The sequence below is a fragment of the Spermophilus citellus genome (assembly GCF_964194105.1).
Source record: "Spermophilus citellus genome assembly, chromosome: 3".
Lineage (NCBI taxonomy): Eukaryota > Metazoa > Chordata > Mammalia > Rodentia > Sciuridae > Spermophilus > Spermophilus citellus.
Window position 1 is genome coordinate 133,115,329 of NC_138184.1, and position 21,392 is coordinate 133,136,720.

General features: G+C 36.0%; 1 protein-coding gene across 1 annotated transcript; it reads right to left on the reverse strand.

Annotated features, from left to right (window-relative positions):
* Positions 1 to 10,505: 10,505 nt before the first annotated feature.
* Positions 10,506 to 16,791, reverse strand: YAE1 (YAE1 maturation factor of ABCE1). The gene is made up of 3 exons (XM_081285693.1): positions 16,598 to 16,791; positions 15,011 to 15,132; positions 10,506 to 13,304 (listed from the first exon to the last, which is right to left on the reverse strand). Exons 1-3 carry the CDS (start codon positions 16,724 to 16,726, stop codon positions 12,875 to 12,877), a joined length of 681 nt encoding a protein of 226 aa, XP_081141819.1. The 5' UTR covers positions 16,727 to 16,791; the 3' UTR covers positions 10,506 to 12,874.
* Between the last annotated feature and the right edge of the window lie 4,601 nt (positions 16,792 to 21,392).

A 21,392-nucleotide genomic window follows, 5' to 3' on the forward strand; every position in this document is an offset into this window, starting at 1 on the left:
CAAAAGAAGAGAAGCAGCCTGCATGAACCCAGTATATCCCAAGCAGTACCCCTCCCTGTTCTTCTAAGCAAAGGCCTAGAGGCTGGTTCTCATTTCTTAACAGCTTTGCTTGGCCAAATCCTAGCACCATGGATTCTGGAAGTGGGAATAAGGACAGAAATTCTTCAGAAAGGAGTTTTTTTTTTTTGGGGGGGGGGAGGGGACCAAGACCTTTTTAGATGTCTGATTCTGGAGTTTACCATCCAGGCCTTCAAAAGAGCCTAGAAGCCCTCCCCAATGGAACTGATCTGTGCACAGGTCATCTCAATGGATGAAACCACCCAGGATGGATGTCCCAGAGATAGAAGAGAAGAAACAGTTGTCATCGACCTTAATATCAAACTCTGTGTTTTAGTTAGCTTTTTCATGGTTGTAACCAAAATATTCAACAAGAACAACTTAGAGGAGGAAAAGTTTATTGGGGCTCATAGTTTTAGAGGTCTTAATCCATAGACAGTGGGGTCCATTACTCTGGGCCCAAGGTGAGGCAGCACATCATGAGGGAAGAGCCCATCAGAGAGAAGTTGCTCAGCTCCTGGCAGGGTCAGGAAGCAGGGAATGAGGGGAAGGGGCCATAGGGAAGAAGCACCCTTTCAGTGCATAACTCCAAAGACCATCTCCAGTTACGCCCCACCTGCCCACAGTTACCACCAAGTCAGTCCATTCTGATTAAGTCACAGCTCCCACAATTCAGTCATTTACCTATGAATATTTCTGCATTAACACAGGAGATTTGAGGGACACCCATATCCAAACCATAATATCCCATGTTTGCACGTGCTCATCATACCCACAGGAATCTAGAGTGCTTTCTATTCCAGGAACTCTGAATGGAAGTTTTCTTGTTCATTCTTCTTTTACCTTGTCTCTGACAAAGAAATATATTATATTATATTCCTATGAATATTTTGTTTACATAAGGAGCTTACCTCATAGAGAATTTTATATAGTATAGTATGTTTATAAAAAAAAACCTCTCAAACTGAGGCTAGACTAGAGCCATATTGATTCTGAGAAACATTGGCACAAAGCTTATGCTTGTGTGGAAGAAACCATTTTGTGCTGCTTTAAAGCCAGACTTAAAAAAAAAATCTTATCAGTGATGTTTTTCATTATCTATTTTTATCTCATTAATCCTAGACTTTGATCATTGCTTACTAGATAAATAATGTTTATGTGTTTCCAAAACCTAGGTTTCTTGATTCTTTTTACCATCATCACTGTGAGCATTGATACATCATGGCAAAGAGGTGCCTACTGTTAAGTTTGGGTGACCTTCCCTTCTTGACTCTGGTAGGGCTATGCTCCAGCCTTGCTAGTTAGGGGGACATGTTTGAGGTGTGGAATGCAATTACTGTCTAGACTTGGCAGGGATCCCTCTTTCTAGGCTTAAACTGGAGTCTCCCTCCTTTTTGGTCAACTTAAGAAATCACTGTCCTGCAGCCAGTTCTTCCCGTCTCATAGTACCTCTTTGGGCCACTGCTTTTGGAGAGATGCTTTCTCTTTTATAAGTCACAAAACAGTCACTAGTCTTACATATCTGTTCTTGTACTTTATATTTTTTTTAATATTTATTTTTTAGTTTTTTTAAGTGGACACAATATCTTTATTTTTCATTTATGTGATGCTGATGATCGAACTCAGTGCCTCAAGCATGCTAGGCGAGCACTTTACCACTGAGCTACAACCCCAGCTCCTCTTGAACTTTAAAGTAAGATTAATTTAACTCCAATTTGGTTGGGCATTTCCTAAAGGAAGAAAGTTAAGTCTACTGATTTGATATTGGTATATGTATGTTAAACTTATTTTAATTTTTTTGCAGTGCTGCGGATTGAACCTAGGGCTTGCACATGACAGGTAGATGGTCTACCACTTAGCCACCCCCAACCCCTGAATGTTAAATGTTTTTAGAGTAAAGAAGATGGTAAGTACAGTTACATTATAGACTTAAGGTTCATGTGAAATTAGTGTCATCTGTCATCTTTTGACTTCTTTATCCAGGTCACAGACTGAAACTTTTTTGGAGGAGAGAGAGAAGAATTCAAAACTTTTTTATAATGAAAGCATTTTTTACCGAAATGATTCTCATTCTCATACATTTATGCAACATGTTTTACAGCAGAAAAGAAATAGACTGCATTTTTATTTCTCCTCACTGTGTACATGTTTATTGTCTTAAACACTGTCTCAGATACTTTCTGGTTTTGTTTTGGGTAGCATTCCGTTTATATAAGGAGCTGACCTTCTCATAGAGAAGCCCTGGAGTCTAAAATTGTCAGAACAAATAATTTATTGGTGTCTTCTATTGTGATCTCTTGTTTTGACAATAAAAATCCTTACTCTATTCTCAAAGATAAACAACACACTAATTTATAAGTTAGTTTCTATCACTTCTGAAACTATGTGTCTTATTTTATAATAAAAAAGTACTTTACTTTAAGCTAAAACTAAATTGTATAATTTTTAAAGTAAATTCTAAAAGCAGAGTGACCTTCCAATGCTCCAGGAGACATTTGTGTAAATGAAAAATCTATTTATAATTATCTAAGTCTACAACCTAACTCTATCTTAAATATAAATATATTATTATTTTGTCTTAATTCATTGCTTTTCCAGATTATAAAATAATTAGGCTCCTCATAGAATATTTGAATATTATAGAAACATTGTAGAAAATATTACTTAAGAAAAGTACATCTTGGCTGGGGGTATAGCTCAGTGGTGGAACACTTGCCTAGCATACACAAGGCTCTGGGTTTAATCCCTAGCCCCCCCCACCCCCTCAAGTAAATCTTCCATGTCCTCACCTTTTATCTTTTATGGACTGAATTTTATCCCCCATAATTCATGTTGAAGCCCTACCCCCAGTACCTCAGAATATAAGAATGTGACTATATTTTGAGTTAGGATCTTTAAAGAAGTGACAAAATGAGGCCATTAGAGTGGGCCCTAATCCAATCGGACTGGTGTCCTTAGTTTGGGCAGATAAAGAGACACCAGAGATGTTTGTGTGTACATAGAGAAAATCATGTGAGGACACAGAGATGATTGCCATTTGCAGGCCAAGATGAGAGGCCTCAGGAGAAACCAAATCAGCCTGACACCTTGATCTTACACTGCGAGCCTCCAGAACTGTGAGCAAATAAATGTCTGTGAAAAGCCTCCCAATCTGTGGTATCTCATGATGACATCCTAGCAAGCAAACAGTCCATTGCTAGTGCTTTTTCCATTATTATAACAAAATATCTGAGACTATGTAACTCATTAAGAAAAGTTTACTTGGCTTAAAGTTTTGAAGTTGAAAGTCCAAATAGCATAGTGCCAGCCAGCGTCATGTGAGGGCCCCTTAGCTGCATCACATCATGGCTGGAGTGCATGCAAGAAGGAAATATCACATGTCAAGACAGGAAGCCAGATGGTGGGGAGTGGCCAGGCTTGATCTTTTATAACAGCTGGTTCTTATAAGAACTAACTTCAGGATCTCATGAGAACTGTCTTAAATCTATTGACTGCAGTAACCTACCTGTTGTTTCCACTTCTTTAAAGGTCCTGCCACCTCAACACTGCTACAGTGGGGACTAAGCCTCCAACACATGAACAATTGGGGGACAAATCACATCCAAACCCGAGTCACTGGGAATACAGGTAGGCACCCTTGTGCCTGGCTAAAATATACTTTTATGCTATCCTTTGCAAATGTTGAAAAAATTTTCTTCTTTTCCTTCCCTCCTCCTTTTCTTTTAAAATACTTATGGAGAAAAATAATCATGCTAATTCCCTTTAGTTACACGAGTAGGAAGCTTGGCAGTGTCTGAGTCATGGCAATTTCATGATAGTTAAAGTTGTCTAAAAGATGGTTAAACCCCTTGCTAAATTGCAGGCTCAGGATAAAATATGACAATAATAGCTAATGTTTAGTGAGCATTGAAAACATTCAAGGTACTTTCCTAAGCATTCTACATGTTCAGATTCATTTATTGATGTGTGTGTGTGTGGGGGGGGGTTGGGATATAGCTCAGTGATAGAGTACATGCATGTATGTACCCACAATGCATGTGGTTTGAACCCCAGCACCAGCAAATCAATCAATAACCAATCAAACACAGAGATTTATTTCTTTTAATTATCTTATGAGATAAGCACTATTTGAGAGATGAAGAAAAAGAACAGGAAAGAGAACTGACTAGTAAGTGATTGGAGCTGTGCTTCCAAGCAGACAATCTGGCTTTTAGGACTATCATTTTTAGCTACTACGGGATACTAAGTAAGCACTTACAAGGTGCCTGACACCAGGCAACCATTTTAAATATGTTATTGTATGCAGTCCTCACAGAAATAATGACATTACTACCAATACTACCATCTTACAGATTTTATAGATTTGGAAACTAAGAGGCTCATATTGCTTTATAAATAGATGCCATATGCTTTCTGTTTATTAAAGTGTACAAAATAATAGCAAACATGACCCAAGTTGTCCCAATTTTCAATTTGATCTTTGTTTTTGAAAAAAGAAGCAACCTTGTGACAAATTCAATGAAGAGCTTTATTTTTATTTGGTAAGACAAGGTAGCTCCAGAAATTAAGAATTAAGAAAGCTAATTATTAAGAATTATTAATTAAGAATTAAGAAAGCTAATTCATTTACACTACTGAGAATAGAATCAGATACCACACTGTTGGTATACAAGTTGGTATTATCTGAAGTAAAATCTTAACGTGAGTTGTTAGAAAATTCACTACAGGCAAATATGAATGGCTTTTAGCTTAAAAAATACCTGTTTTTTCTTCCATTTAAAGTTTAAAGTTGATTAAATGTGTTTGTTTTCTGTTACTATTATAAAATATAGGAGATAATCAACTTAAAAAGAGGAAAGATTTATTTTGGCTTATGGTTTCAGAGGTTTCAGCCCATGGTCACTGCTTTTGGGTCTGAGGAGAGTGTCATGTCAGGGGAACACGGTGGAGCAAAGCTGCTCACCCCATGATGGCCAGGAGGCATAGGGAGAGAAAGGTGCTGAGATCTCAATGTCCCCTTCAAGGACATGCTTGTCAGTCTTCTGATACCTGTTTTCACCTCCCCTACCTCCCAATAGTGCTTCAGGCTGGTGACAAAGCCTTTAACACATTGGACTTTGAAGGACATTTAAGATCCAAACTATAATACTATGTATAATTTAAGAAATAAACTTACAGTTTTGATATGATTTGAAAAACATATTGTATTGCCCCACCCCCACCACATCTTTTTCTGATCTAGTGTTTTGAATTAAGTACATTTGCTTTCTTCCCCAGATTTTGATTTTCAGGAAAGTGCACATAGTAGTTCTTCTTAAAAATGAACACCTTTTCAAACATTTTTCTTTTCTTATTATAAAAAGTGTTCACAACAAAAGATCATTCTGAAAAAGAAAACAAGTCGTATAGTCCTACCACATTAATACAATAATTACTGTAACAGAGAATGATCTTCCATTTTATCTGTTAAATACACACTTTAAATATAATGTATCCACATTTCAACAATAGTGACTTTCAGTTAAATATATACCATAAACATTTTGCTTATTTCTATAGTTCTCATAATGATAACTTACAATGGGTAAGTCAAATTTAAGCTAACATAATTAACAATTTTTAAATTGTTGGCCATAGGATGTTTCTAATTTTACTCTACATAGAATGCGGCAATGGATTATCTTTGTACTGAAAGTTTCTTTTACCACCTATTTATTTTCTTAGATCAAATTTCTAAATCTGGAATTTTTAAGGCAAATGGGTTAAAATATCTTTGATTTGAGACATATTCTGTTCTAAAAATTCAAAAGCTACACTGATTTTTTAGTAAGTTTCTTTGTCACCTTCTCTAGTCATCCTTTCCATCAGCTGAACATCATTCATCATCAGCAATTCACTTTGCCTGCCTTTCTCAAGTTGTCCCCTGGTTACTTCCTTGCGGAAAATGTAACCTGCAGTGAGGTCAGGAGTATACTGTTCACACTGGAAAGGCAGAGGCCTCCGAGTAGCTTAGTGAAAATGGATTCATATCTCTGATCTCAGTGTTGCTATTACCTTTCATGAAGGGTACCCTTTGTTCCAGCACTGAAAAATAAAAATGCTCTCTAAGCTAACAAATGGGGTGGGTCATAATGGATACTGCCAGATTTCAGATACTATATGAAACTCATAGAAGCCTATGAAAAGATTAAAATCAGAGACTATTAATATATCATTTGGCATCTTGAATAGCAGAACACTGATTTCAAATGAAAATGTTTAATTAGTTCCCACTTGGGATTTGAATGTCTAAATGCATTTAAATGAGTTTTTCTTCCAAAAATCAACTCCATAACATTAATTTCTAGTATAACTGAGAGATTAGAAATTTATGGTTATTTTTTATTTTTATAATTTTGGTACTGGGAACTGAACTCAGGGGCACTTAACCACTGAGCCACATCCCCAGCCCTTTTTTGTATTTTATTTAGAGACAGGGTCTCACTGAGTTACTTAGGGCCTCACTAAGTTGCTGAAGCTAGCTTTGAACTTGTGATCCTCCTACCTTAGTCTCCCCAGCCACTTGGATTACAGGAGTGTGCCACCTTGCCTGGCCTGGTTAGTTTTTAATAAGCAAACGATTTGGCATTTTCACTTTATAATTTACAGTTACGAGTTAGAGAGTCCCTGGTTATTTCAAGATCTGATTATGGGAGAAAAGTGTTTGCAATGTCTCCAAATAAGAAAAAAGAGAGATATTTTATTTTCAGGTATTTACATTATACCCTTATATCAGTCCAGTTTTTTTTTTCAAAGACTACAAATACTATCATTATAAAATGACTGTCATTATTATAAGCGATTTAGCAAATATTTGTTTTATGTTTAAAAATTCCATCTTAGAACCACATACTTCAAAAAATAATAAAGCCATAGATAATAGTGATTATGCAATTCATAAGGAAAAGCTTAACTATTAGATGGAATGAGTTGTATTTGTTATGAGAAAAACCTATTGGGTTGTAGATTTCTTGACTTAAAAAAAAAGGCATTGTGATATATTTGAGTGGGTTAAAAAAGTTGCTGTCTACTTCTACTTTAAACCCTGAAAAGCTGTACTTGTATGGGAGAGAGAGTAAAACAGTGAGAAATGAAGAGATGGATTAGAATTGTTTTTAATGGTTTAGGCAGTCTTGCCTGGCAAGCAGAGTTCCATGCCTGTGAAATTATAATTTTACATGGTTTCTTACTGAATTCTATATGCTTTGGGTTCTTAGTTCTTTTAGGACTCAAAGCTTTGGCGTATGGAAAGTCTTTTTTTTCCCCCCTTACAAATTGGCTTCTTTATGATTGGTTACTTTGATTTAGAATAAGTCTCAGCTTAGAATTATAAACAGGGGGTGCCCTAATTTCTTGTTTGTTGACATACCCAGAAAATTCTCCCCACCTACCCAATCTTACAAGTGATTCAATCTATCTGGCATAGCTCTAGGGATAATTGTTAGCTTCTCATTTTTCTGACAGTGAAGTCTAAGGTCTAAAGGGCAGTTACCTAAGAAACACATACTGTATTAACATATCAGGGTACACGAGCACCACCCAGTGGCCTTGAACTAAATTCATCAGTTTTGGGGAAAGACAGGATCCAAAGGTCCAGGGCCTCTCTAAAGCTGAACTGCCTATTAACATATGAAAGCACTAGGATCCAAATTCTCCAGAACTGAATCTGTAGGTAGTTCTGATTGTACTTTGCTGACCTTCTTTCTGGAAAGATAAGACTATTAATGGGACAAGAAAATGGAGTGTTTTGCATGCTGAGTACTTTTGGCTCTTTTTGGCAAATATGTAGCAGTATGTAAGAGGTGAGCTAACAGTCTTTTTTTTTTTTTTAAGTAGGAATATATGAATGGTAAAGACACATTATCATGAAATGAATGACTTGGATTATCCTCCTGTGAGGAAGTATGAAGTCTAAGGAGTCTAAGGAGAATTTAGTTTCTGTTTATGTTGAACATATCTTTCTATACCACATTCTAAATGATCGAGATTCTCTCCCCTAGTAAGCAGGAATGGTATTTTTCCTGTTTTAGATGTAGAGAAGACAAATTTCTGAGAAACTTTCATTTATTATTATTCACATTTATTATAAAAATAATACTTGTGGAGTGGGGAAGTCTTGAAAAATGCAGTAGAAATACCAAGTAGAAACAGCAAGAGGAAAATATAGTTCATAGTTCCCCCAGTAAACATGATCGCTGCTACTTTGTTATTATTTAGTGAGCATCTACCTTGAGCACAAATTCTGGGGCTAGACTTAACATAGGTTTAAATCTCAACCAGGTCATTTCATAGCTGTGAATTGGACAACTTGTTTAGCCTTCTTCATACTTTTTTTTTTTTCCTATCATAGAATGGGATAATAATAGTTCTGTGGCATAGGGTTGTTATGAGAATAAACAAATTAAATATGTAAAGTTTTTAGAACAGTGCCTGTATACAGTAAGCACTGTTAGCTATTACTTGCCCTATTTCCTCCTCTTGTTTCAGCTCCTTCTTAGCATCATTAAAACTATGCACCAGGCATCCTGCTAGAAACGAATAATTTATTAAACTGTTTTCATCCAGGTTCTTCTTTTGTGTAGTTTCTTTCTGTACTTTCTTAATGGGTGAGACTTACTAAAATATAATTTTATGTGTTTTAGGCCTTTACATTATATTGCAGTATAATTTTTTTTTTCTTTTAGCAGTACTGGGGATTGAACTTAGCTACATTCCTAGGCCTTTAAAAGATTTTTAGACAGTTTTGTTAAGTTGTTGAAGCTGGCCTCAAACTTATGATTCTTGCCTCAGACTCCCAACTTGTCAGGATTATAGGCATGCACCCACTGTGCCCAACTCAGAAGTATAGTTTTTAATGACTGATAAGTGCTATTGTCTTAATGTTAGTATTTAGCCTGGTATAATACAATCTGGATACATGGATTTTTATGATTAATATAAAAAATGAGGAGGAACAATGGACTTTTTTTTAAATAAGGCAAACATAAAGGTTTTGTCTTCTAAAAACAAAAGGATGTATGATGTATTTTGGAATCCTATATTTCTTGTTATATTGTCATTTTGCCTAGTAGACTCATTTTTTTTTCTCGATTCATCGAATATTACCTATGCATCTGTTATAGGATATGATGCTAAGTGCTGTCGATGTTACCCCTTCTTGGAGAATTCTGAAGTTAGGAGATACTCAAAGTGATACAGAGGGTATATTGGGGAAATAAACTAACTCTTTGACTGATTAAGTTGAAATTTAAGCTAGCATCGAAGGATAAATAAGCACTTTCTGGGAAAGAAGGATGGAGAATGAAGTATTCTCAGCAGAAGAGTCAGCAATGAGTAAAACTGGAGGTTGGGAGTAGCTCTATTATGTTTCAAAAGAATTGTAGTATTGTATAATAAGTGTGGAGTGCATGGTGGGGTAGAAGCAGGCAGAAAGAGAAATAAGACTCACGATGCTGCTTGGGCTCAGAACTGAATTCATGTTTATAATTTACTTAGTAGAAAAAAAAGAGAAATAAGTCAGTTTTTTAAATGTTATTTTCAGTTGTAGATGGACACAATGCCTTCATTTTCTTTATTTATATGTGGCACTGAGGATCAAACCCAGTGTCTCACATGTGCCAGGCAAGCACTCTACCACTGAGCTACAACCCCAGTCCTAAATTGAGGTTTTAAATCAGGGAAATAAACTGTTTCAGGAAGATAATAGTGATAAGGAAAAGAAAAAAGAAATGACGTAAATTGGAAGTACTAACAGTAATGAGGCAAAAACTTAAATTTAAAATCTGATGATTCAAATGAAAGGTCAGATTCAAAATGTTCTGAAGACGTAAAAATATTCAATTGACAATTAAGTAGGATGTGGTGGCAAAGGAAAGGCAGAGAAAGACATAAAGATTTCTAGCTTTGTGTGAACAGAGATGATGTTAATAGATTGAAAATACAAAAGGCAAAGTAAAGGTCTGGGAATGTCGCTCAGTGGTAGAGCACTTACCTAGTTCTGGGTTCAATCTCCAGTTTCACACACATACATGCACAGGCACACAAAATAAATTGGGATGGAAATGAGAGAGAAAGGGAATAGGGAATCTGTTTAGAAATGCTGTTTATGCTAAGCCACTGAAATAGGCATAAGAAATGGGCAGTTGCAAATTTATGTCTGGAGCTTGGGAGAAGGATGGGGTTGAAATATTAGCTTTGGGATATTCAGTGTAATTGAAACATTAGGAGGAGGTGAGGTTCTCTGCTTAAGAGTGTAAAAACAAAAAAAGATCCAAGAATGAAACTCTGGGGAATCCTCACAGTTAAGGGGCAGACAGAAAAGGGGAGAGTTAGCAAATGATAGGCAATAGTAACACCTAGGACAAAAAGAAAAACTACTGCTGCGGAATACAAGCAGAAGGGATTGTAAGGACCGAGAACAAGCCAGTAATGGGCAGATGTGTGACTTTAGCTATCAGCATCCTTAGCAAAAAGCAATTTAAAGTGGAAGTATGAATAGGAAGTAAACATTTGAATGGTGATAACAGATTCTTGTGCAGTTTAGCAACATTGTGGCTAACAATGGGTCACAGAGAAACAATGGTGGTCCTATAAAATTACATCACCTAGTGACATCATAACCATCTTAGTTGAAGCACATTCAAATGTTCACACAATAAAATCACCCGATAATATGTTTCTCAGAATGCATTCCATGAAGTGATGTGATTGTAAATGAGATTAAGATGCAAGTAGGTGAATCCAGTTGCTTATTTCGTGTTCACATATCATAAAAAATTTTATGTCCTCAGCAGTTCCAGCAATTGAAATGTCAGAAAATGGAGCTCCCCGATTTGTTAAAAAATATACCCAGAAAAAAATATGTATGTATATACCCAGATATGTCAACACCTAGAAATAACTTACTATAGATGCAATTTCTGCTTCTAAAAAACATATTACTCAGCCTAATGTCCCGGTCCTTGGCCTTGACACTCTAGCTGTGCTGGTTCTGGGGCAATCTTGCCTTTCCAATTATATTCATCTATAGTCTTCTCATGGGAAGACCTGGCATGCCTACAAACATATAAACCAAGGCAAAAGAAAAAAAAAAATCAAAAGTGAGGCAGGACTTCCTTTGCTCTTGTTGGTTCTAGTGCAGAGGCTTATCATTAACTCAGTGAATTCTTTTGACTTCATTTTCTATAAACATTTCTATAAACAGGTTCTATGTAATCAATGGTGACAAGGGATATTATCTTTGGGAATCTTATTGGGGAAGCCCAGATAAAATCTCAATAACATCATTAAGTTTTTACTCAGTGTGACCTTCTTGCGATAATATCACTAGAGATGGATATTTCACAAGTAATATGCAGGACAGAACAAAAACAAGACTTGAGATTGCTTTTAATATTCTGTTGTGGATTTTAGATTTTGGTTGCATCTAAAAATATGGAATAATATATAATAAGATGAATTAGTAAATCTCTAAAATGGTGTTCATATCTGGATATGGGCACATTTTTAAAAACCAGGTACCAAATGTCACTTTGATAGCTTCAGCAGGTTTTTATAAAACCTGAAACTCTATGGCATTCTTTTAAAAAAAATATATTTTTAGTTGTAGGTGAACACAATACCTTCATTTTTATGTGGTGCTGAGGATCTAACCCAGTGCCCCACCCATGCCAGGAGAGCGCTGTACTGCTGAGCCACAACCCCAGCGCTATGGTATTCTTATTTCAAAATTTGTTGCCTCAATTTTTCAAAATTCTGTGAACTCTGAAGAGGGCTCTAAGATCATAGTACATTTTCTTTGTCCCTTGAAGACATTTTAGCAGATTCTCTCACTATAGTGATATATCTTTTAGCATGTATGGTACATAAAAATACTGATGAAATAGTAGCTAAGGCTACCAATGAAGGACAATTACCAGGGTGCCTCTCAAGTTGGCTACCTCATATAAATTTGTATTTCAGGTGGAAAAAAGTGACAAAAATTATTTTCCAAGTTTAGTACATGCTTAGATCCTCAAGTAAATATTTGACTCTTTAATTTATGCTAGAATAAAAAATTCACTTTAAGGTAATATAGAAGCCAGTTGTTTCTTATGTGAATTTTAAGCAAAACAGCCATTTAGAATAATCTGGAATATTAAGTAACACTAATAACTCTTTACTATTTGGAAAAACTAGGTACTTGAGAATGAAATGGATTTTCTATATTCTTTATGGAATGTCCTTATTATTATTTTGGTGGTGCTGGGGATTGAACCCAGGGTCTTGTGCATGTGCGGCAAGCATGTAACTAAAGTGAATTTTGATATTTTACTTTTAATTGTTTAATCAACAATATTAAGACTGCTTTCAATATAAACCTGTATATCTATACATATATTTATTTCTGTGTCTATAATGTTAGCCATCAGGTTACTTTTGGTAACTTAGGTCTGATTAGTTGGTGATGAGGTCTTGAATCCCCTGATTGTGATGGAAGTAGAAAGTAGTGTTAGGTTTGATTCTTGTTAGCTTTTGTTAATGAGTCTAAAAATGTTCAATTTTGATGAGATATTTGAAAATGATGACAACTGGAATTTCTGAGCATATCTTAAACTACAAAAGAATTACCAGTGACACAGAAAAAGCTTATAGTATAATAGTGTTAATGTTGAAGTCATTGCAAACTTCCATGAAGGATAACATCTGAAGTGTTCAGAGCAGAAATGGTATTAATTCTGGTTACCCTATTAGGAAACAAAATGCTCTGAGACATTCCTTAGAAAAGGGAACATAATTTTTATAGTTGTTTGAGGTGCTGCAAAACATCTATTGATATTCCCAACTGTTTAACTAAACTGGCTGTCTGTTCTAAAATCCAAGCAAGGTTTGGGTTTTCAGAATGTGAATGCTCTTGTGTTGTACAACGTTCTAAATATGAACAATCTTTCCCACTAGGACTCTTGCCACAGTTTTTGTTAAGCTCAGCATTATTTTCACAGAGTCTTTCATCTTTAGTTTCATCAATCTTTTTCTCGTCTGGAACTACATGACAAAGGTCCATGTCCTCAATGGAATCCAATAAATCTACAACATGAGGCTGTGAAGTGATTGATTTCAGATGTTTGAGCACATACTCTTCACATTGGCCAACTGCATCCAGAAGACTATTTATTTCACTGATCAAAGTTGAACTATTATCATGAAGGTGACACCAGGAGAGCAAAGCACTGAATGAAAATACAAACAAGAATTAAAAAGGTAAAAAATTAAAGTCATAGGCTTTTAGAATGTTTGAGGCTAAGCCCTACAAATCTCTTTCAGATAACATCATGCAAAATGTATTAATGATAATAATGTCAGTCAAAAGCAGAAGTTAATAATGGTAAAATACGATTTAAAAATAAGGACATTATTTTTTAATACAAATTAGACTTAATCATGTATTTATAATCCATATTTCCTCTTTCACAGCTCTATAACTACTTTTCACATTTTAGACTTTCCCTAATAACTATAACTTCTACAGAGGTATACAACCTGGAGAAAGATCAGTAAAACAAGTTTCTCCTTTAAGGACATCAAACAGTTCCTGAACTAGTGATTCTTAATCTTGGCCACCCATTAGAATCATCTAAGGAGCTACGAACAATTACCTTGAAAAAGGTAAGAATTCTAGTCCTAACAGATTTAACATATGTTTTACTTTTCTAATATGGACAATATTGTTTTATTATTTTACATTTCAGAAATAACACAGTGGTTATTATAAAAAGTAATTATTTTGTTTGTTTTTTGTTTTGGTGCTGGGGATTGAACCCAGGGCCTTGAGCATGCTAAGCACTCTAATGCTCAGCTACATCCCCAGCTGAAAAGTAATGTTTTAATAATGGAATCAACAGACATAAAAGATTTAGCAGTAAGTTTTCTAAGCATATAAAAGATTAATTTAACTTGATGATGTGAAGATGAACAATTAATCATTTTCCTATTGTAGTAAACTATAAATCCAGTTAAATTTTCTAAGACTATGAACTTGATAATTTTGTTTTGATCTTTCTTTCATCTTCTATTATATTCTAAAATTATGAACACAATAATTTTTTGTTTTGATTTCTTTCATCTTCTATCCTGTTATAAAATTAGATTCTTTGAAATATTTTATGCCTTTCTCTACAGAGGAGAGTTTAAAATGTATAAAGCATCAAAGAGGATAAACCGGTCTGTCATGTTCTTAGCTCCATGTGTCATCTGACCACTTGGCTTTGTTATATGCCATTATTGCTATGAAATCCTGACAGGTACTCAGTGCTCAGGACAAAAACAAATGGGATAATTTTTCAATTACTATAATTTTCATTATGTACTTCTGGTCTAGAGGTCTATTATATTGTGCTCTGCCATATGTACAGACACTAAAAGCTTTATTCAAAATCTTAACTTCTTTTAATTAGAGATTGATGGTAGTTTGGGTAGTAAAAGTATATATATTTTCCTACCATTTGTTTGCAAAAATGGATAACTTCTGGTTTACATATTCAAGTGAATGAACTAATAATGATTTTTACTTTTTGTTTGCTTTTTTTTTATACTGGAGAATGAACCTTGGGGTGCTTTACCACTGAGCTATATCCCCAGCTCTTCTTAAAAATTAAAAAATTTTTGACACAGGGTCTTGCTATGTTGCTTAGGACCTTGCTAAAGTGCTGAGGCTGGCCTTGAAATTGTGATCCTCCTGGCTCAGCCTCCTGAGTTGCTGAGATTATAGGTGCACACCAGTTAGTCCAGCTAATTTTCACTTTTTGAAGGCAGTGTAATTCAATTTTGTGCATTCAATACCAGGGAAAGCACTTTAGTTTAAATACTTTATTTTTACTTTTTTATATTACTTTCATAAAAATTCACCAGTAGTAATGACATTATAATTTAAAATTACCTCAACGTTCCTCTGAGTTGTCCATAGTTTATAATGACTTCTGCACCTTCCTTATAACCTTGATTGAAGCCCTGTTGGAGAGTAACTGCTTTGCCAGCATCTAGTCCATCTCTATAACCTTCCTAAAAATAAAGAATTGTGATTGTAATTAACACCAAGTTAACCATATGCAGGCTTTTCTAGAAAGGCATAGTACTAATTTAGAAAACTGTGAAATAGGCCTTTACTATGCCATTGGACATATAATGGCATCCCACTTTTGAAGTCTAGATTTAATAAGCAAATTTTAAACACTTGATTCTTACACAATTTTAAACAATGTCTTCACAGAAAAGAAACATGGAGAATTATGTCTGGCCCCTTGGCAATGAACTGGAATGGTATAGGTGGGTAAGGAGGCCAGTAAAGTAGCAAAAAAGTTAACTTTTAGAAAAAGAAAATGGGAAATTTGGCTTTAGAATTTTACTTGATTACTAACTTTGACTAAAATGCAGATTTTCTGTGGATAGAGATTTTGTCTTGCATCTCTCAAGGGCGTCACAGCACTCAGTATTTACTGGACTAGCACCAGTCTCAAATAAAGCATTTCTGAAAGGGACAATATGGCTGTTGGGCCAAATTAAATAATATTTTACTGAAACATTAAATTAGGGAAAATTCCTAACTACAGCTCTAACGGCATAATAAGACTGGCAAAAATATTATGTGGACGCAAATCTTATCATTTAGTTCTTATCCAGAATTAAGTTCTGAGTGCTTTACCTGAAAATTAAGCTTGTTCTCAATGAATAATGAGTCAAAGAAAGAACACTTTGTATTTACCAAATAAAAAAAGAAACCAACTTTTAATATTGCCTTACCTAGCCACCAGTGTTTCATACCAGCTTCCCCTACTTTCCCCTTCTTAAGCTCAATCTTTTCCACCCATTCAAGCACACTGTGTCCTTCATAGCCATAATTAGTATAGTCAGTGTACATTACTCCCCCACCCCTTTCCTTGAGATCCTCATCAAAGTGCAAACTCTTCGAAGTCTGGATAGTTTTAAAGTAGGTCCCAGCTTGTAATGCAGCCCTCAGGTTCACAAAGACCGCGCAGTAATCTTCCCTGCCTCCCATTCCTGCTTGAATGCCCTAACTGTAGGCTGTTAGAGTGGAAGGTAGGGACTTGTTAATATACACACTCAACCACCAGCTGGTTCAGACACATACTAGATGTTATCTTTTTTTGTGTGCTGCCGCGGATTGAACTTCGAATCTTATGCATCCATGTGAGGCAAGCACTCTACCAACTGAGCGACACCCCCAGCTCTAGATGTTGAACTAGATATTGGTGAATGAACGGGTCCTCTATTCCTGCTTTGCCCTTTGCGTGAATAAAATAAGTCAGGCGATAATGCGTTGTTTCACACGCTTTCAAGGAACCCGCTGGGAAATCCTAGCAGGACGCGGGCCAGACCGGCAATCAAGCCATAACGAGGGCAGCAGACCAAGCTGGGAACACGCTGGACAGAGCTTCTTCACAACTCCGCACATTCCTCCCGCAACCCGGGACCCTAGGGTGTGCCCACGGCCTCCACTCAGGTTTACTTTGATTCGTCTCTGCATGTGATTCCGCCATTCTCGCTGCACCAGGAGCGACTCGTCCGCTTCCTCGTCAAACACGTCCTCTTCGTCAGCAGCGCTCGGAGTGGAGGACACAGCTTGAACCCACGACATCACCGAGGCAACGGCAAGGGTCGCAGACCTCCGGAAGCGCAGACACGTTCTTCCGGTGCGAGGGGCGGGGCTAAGTGGGCGGGCCTGGCTCGGAGGCGGCTGCGCGCGGACCCTGGGCTGTGTCTGCACTTCGCTCGTGTGCTTCGGCTGCTTCTGGATCTCGTGGTTCCCAGTGTTTTGGGACTCTTCGGTTGACCCCTGTTAGTTGTGGGCGAGTCGCGTTCCTCCCTCACCGGACTAGGCGGCCTTGATCTCCGCGGAAGGCAGCCGAGACCCTCGGTGTAACACTTTATGTTCCCATAACAGCCTCCACGCTTGTATGGGTTTTGCAGACCAGCGCGTGCGTGAAACCATTCCGGGTGCTTAAGGTGATGGTCGACTATTGTCCAGCCACTCTCTTCTAGAATTTCCCTCGGTGTTTTGAGGGATTTGACCACCCGACATTTTTTTTTTTTAATTTTTTAGTTGTTGTTTCAATAATTGGATACAATACTTTTATTTTATATATTTATTTTTATGTGATGCTGAGGATCAAACTCAGCGCCCTGCACGCGCTAGGCGAGTGCTGTACCGCTGAACGACAACTCCAGCTCGACCACCCGACATCTTTTAACTGTTAGGAGAGTAACCAAAACAATAGGTCAAAAAGTTGATTCGGCGCCCGATTTGAGATCAATAAGAAATATTAAGAGTATATTTGTACAACCAATACATTTTTTCCACAGCATCTGATCCTGCCTCCCATTCCTGTTCATATAGTATTAATGTAGACTGTTGGCTCCGTGAGGGTAGGGGCTTATTAATATACACTTAAGCGCCAGCAGGTTCTCAAACATACTAGACGATGAACCAGATGTTGGTGAATGAATGGGTGTCAGTAGTATGCCTGCTTTGCCCCTTGCGTGAATAGAATGAATTATGTGATAATAATGGTTTATTCATCTGATATATTTTCTTCAGTACCTACTTTGTGTCAGGCACAATTTAAGGCTTTTAAGATACATGAGTGAATAATACAGGTAAAAATTTCTAGCCCTTGTGAACTTTGTATAGTGTATAATTAACAGAGGCTAAACAATAAGCAATATATAAGTAACTCATGTAGGTTGTTTGAAGATCATAAATGATAAATGGTACAAAAAGAATTTTAAACAAGCAAAGTAACAAAGTGTGTAAGGAAGTGGGTGGTTGGTGCAGGTACAATTTTACTTTTATTTTTTTGCTGGGGATTGAATCCAGGAGACCTTGTGCATGCATGTTCCACCCCAAGTTTCAAGGTCACAATTGTAAATCCTCAAAAAGAATTTTGTAACCCACAATATAAATACATAAATATATACCAAATATAAAATATGTATATATAATATAAACTATGTAAAGATATAGACATATGTTAATTAGAAACAATGAAAGCAATAAATATAACAATTGAAATGAATAAAATACAAACTTGTATAAATAAACCCCAAAGCTGGTTCTTTGAAAACACCATGTCTCTGATTAAAACAAAACAAAACAAAATTGTACAAGATAGGAATTAGAAGGGAGGTAACCATCGATGGAAAAGAATATTAAAATATTATAAATTACTAATTAAAACTCAAGAATATTACAGTTGAAAATCTAGGAGATGTGACTCCTTAAAAATATTGACCTGTAAAGTAGAAAACCTGAAGAGATTAATTACCATAGAAAAATTGGAGATGGAACAATCAGATATTAAGACATTTCCTCTAATGTGTAGAAAATAGAGGGCATCTGATGATCATTATTATTATTTAATGTTCTTTTGGAGACCAATGAATGCAATAAGAGAGGTAAACAAAGTAATCTGTATAAATGTTGGATAATGAGTGATGAAGTTATTTCTTTTGCTGTTTATATAATTGTATGCCTAAGAAATGCTAAGAACTTCAGTTAAAAACAACAGAATAAGGGAATTTGATAAGGTTTTTGGATATCAGAAAAACAGACAATACTCCCTTTCTTTTTTCATTTTTATTATCTAGAGATATAAATAAGTATTCCTTTTGTCATGCCAAAAAATAAGGTATTTATTTACATATCTATTTAGAATTTAGTATGTATTTGGTATAGTATTTATAAATGTCAGAAACACACATTAAAAATCTGGTAGTGGGTGGGGATGTGGCTCAAGTGGTAGCGCACCCACCTGGCATGCATGAGGCACTGGGTTCGATCCTCAACACCACATAAAAATAAAATAAGGATATTGTGTCCACCTAAAACTAAAAAATAAATATAAAAATTTCAGGTAGTAACAGGTAGACATTTTCAGTGTACAGTTTTATGAGTTTTGGCAAATGTATATTCCTGTACAACCACCACCCAATCAAGATACAGAAAATTTCCATTATCCCAGACATTTCCTCATACTCATTTCCAATCCATCCTTCACCCCCAGTACCTCTGATCTGATTTCTATCACTATAGTTTTGCCACAATATAAATACATAGATATATACCAAATATAAAATGTGTATATATCTATACATATAGATCTTCCTAGAAATGGAATCACATATGTCCTTTAATGTGTTTGGTTTCTTTAACTAAACATAATGTTTTTGAGATTCATTCATGTGTTTCTATGTCCAGTAATTTTTAATTGCTAAATATTTAAATATTGTTTTCATTGTGTGGATATGCCATAATTTTTCCACTTGTCTATGGTTAATGGACATCTATATTGTTTCCAGTTTTGCACTTTTCTGAATAAAGCCGCTATGAACATTCTTGAATGTATAATCTTGTGTGAGTGTGTGGGTGTGGTATTGGGAATTGAATCCAGGAGTGCTCTACCCCTGTATTATATCCACAGTCCTTTTTATTTTTTGTTGTGAGACAGGGTCTCATTAAGTTCCCCAGACTGGTCTCAAACTTTTGATCATCCTGCCTTAGTCTCACAAGTAGGTGAGATTACAGAAATGGACTACCACCACACGTGGCTTTGTATTTTTAAAAATGAAATCTCTGCCCATTAAAAAGTTGAATTATCTTCTTAATGTGTTTTAAATGTATTCTGGACATAAAACCTGTGTCAGATGCATGTGTTACAAAATATTCTTTGTATATATAATTATATCTATCAGGATACAGATATAGAGAAAGAATTAGGAGTGTCAAGTGTATGAGGGTTACTAGAGACTCAGGAGCATAATGTCTGTGAAGGACACAAATAGGTGAGGCATGGTGGCATAATATGTCTTTAATCCCAGTGTCTCAGGAGGCTGAGGCAGGAGAATCATGAGTTCAAAACCAGGCTCACCAATTTAGTGAGGCCCTAAGCAACTTGGGGAGACCTCTTTCAAAATAAAAAATAAAAATAACTGGGATATAATTCAGTGGTTAAGTGCCCTGTGTTCAATCCCTGGTACCAAAAAAAAAATCAAACAAAAAAGAGGGAGCATGGTTAGGCAGGGTAAGCCTGCAGGAGGTGATGCTGATCTGATCCCTCTGATAGGGAAGGAAGGTTGAGGCAGAATCGGGCAGAGGGCCTCAGATTTAATATAGATCTGAAAATGTCTTGGCCAATGTATAAAGGACCTCTGGAGCAGAGCAAGAGGAGTCCTGCATTTTCCATGCCTGGCTGGTTCTGACTAATCCTGGTGGAGGATGCTCAGGAAGAGTGTGGCCTTGGTTAGAGATCTGAGGCAGATCCTGTAGACATTAACAGTTGGAGGCTGCTGCTAACTCTGCCTTCAAGAACCAGATGATATTTCAAGGTCCTTCTGAGGTTCTTCCAAGTGTGATTCTATTTCAAAATAGCATTTCTCTCTCTTAAAAAAAAAAAAAGAACTGTAAATAACTATGACATCGCCTGCATAAATTTTGGTGTCACTGTGTGAACTTACTCCAGAGTATTTAGTAAACTTATCTTGCAGCTCAGTGTCTCTTATATTAATACTGTATAATGGGGTCAACCTTTAGGATTCATTGTATTTTCTCCTCATTCTTTGGCTTATCATTCATCCTTGTCTTTTCTTTCGAAGGCTTCAACAATTCTTTTTTATGTCCTATTTCCTATCTCCTGCTAAGTTTTATTCTTTATCTCAGTCTTCCACACTTTATTTGTGTCTTTTGCAAACTGTTCTTTTGTAGTTGACATAATAAACTCTTAAGAGGGCACAGACCTTTTCTCAAATCTTCTTCAAAGTTTCTAGCATACTGACTTTAATCATTCAGTCTTTGGCAACCAGCCAGCAGAACTGATTTCCATATGCCAAGGGAAATAGTTTTCCCATTTTTTCCTTGTCCCATCTAAACTTTCATATGTTCTATCCTTAGTGGTATTCAGCAACTAATTCCTTTGGTACCATCTTAATTGCTTATATCGGGTTTGCTCTCAGGCTATGTAATATGTATTAGAAAAATAAAATTGTTGCTCATGGTAAAAATAGATGAGAAAGCATTCAAAATATAGCTTCTAAAGAGAAGACTTTAGAATAAGAATAGTAGATTTCTGGTTAGCATTGCGATCCTTTATTTTAAGAGTATTGTGTCTATAGAAGACCCCATTTATAACACAGCTATCAAATCTAAGAAGAAAAGCATTAGTCTCTTATAGATTGCTTGTTGAATATTAAACCAAATGAAGTAGAAATTTTAGACAGGAAGACTGATTAATATTAATCAGGGACAGCTA

Coding starts and splice junctions, on each gene's coding strand:
- YAE1 (XM_081285693.1), bottom strand. CDS start 16,726: ATGTCGTGGGTTCAAGCTGTGTCCTCCACTCCGAGCGCTGCTGACGAA. Junction 15,133..16,597: donor ACATGCAGAGACGAATCAAA/GTAAACCTGAGT, acceptor CTTTATTTTTAG/GAAGGTTATAGAGATGGACT. Junction 13,305..15,010: donor CAACTCAGAGGAACGTTGAG/GTAATTTTAAAT, acceptor ATTTTCATTCAG/TGCTTTGCTCTCCTGGTGTC.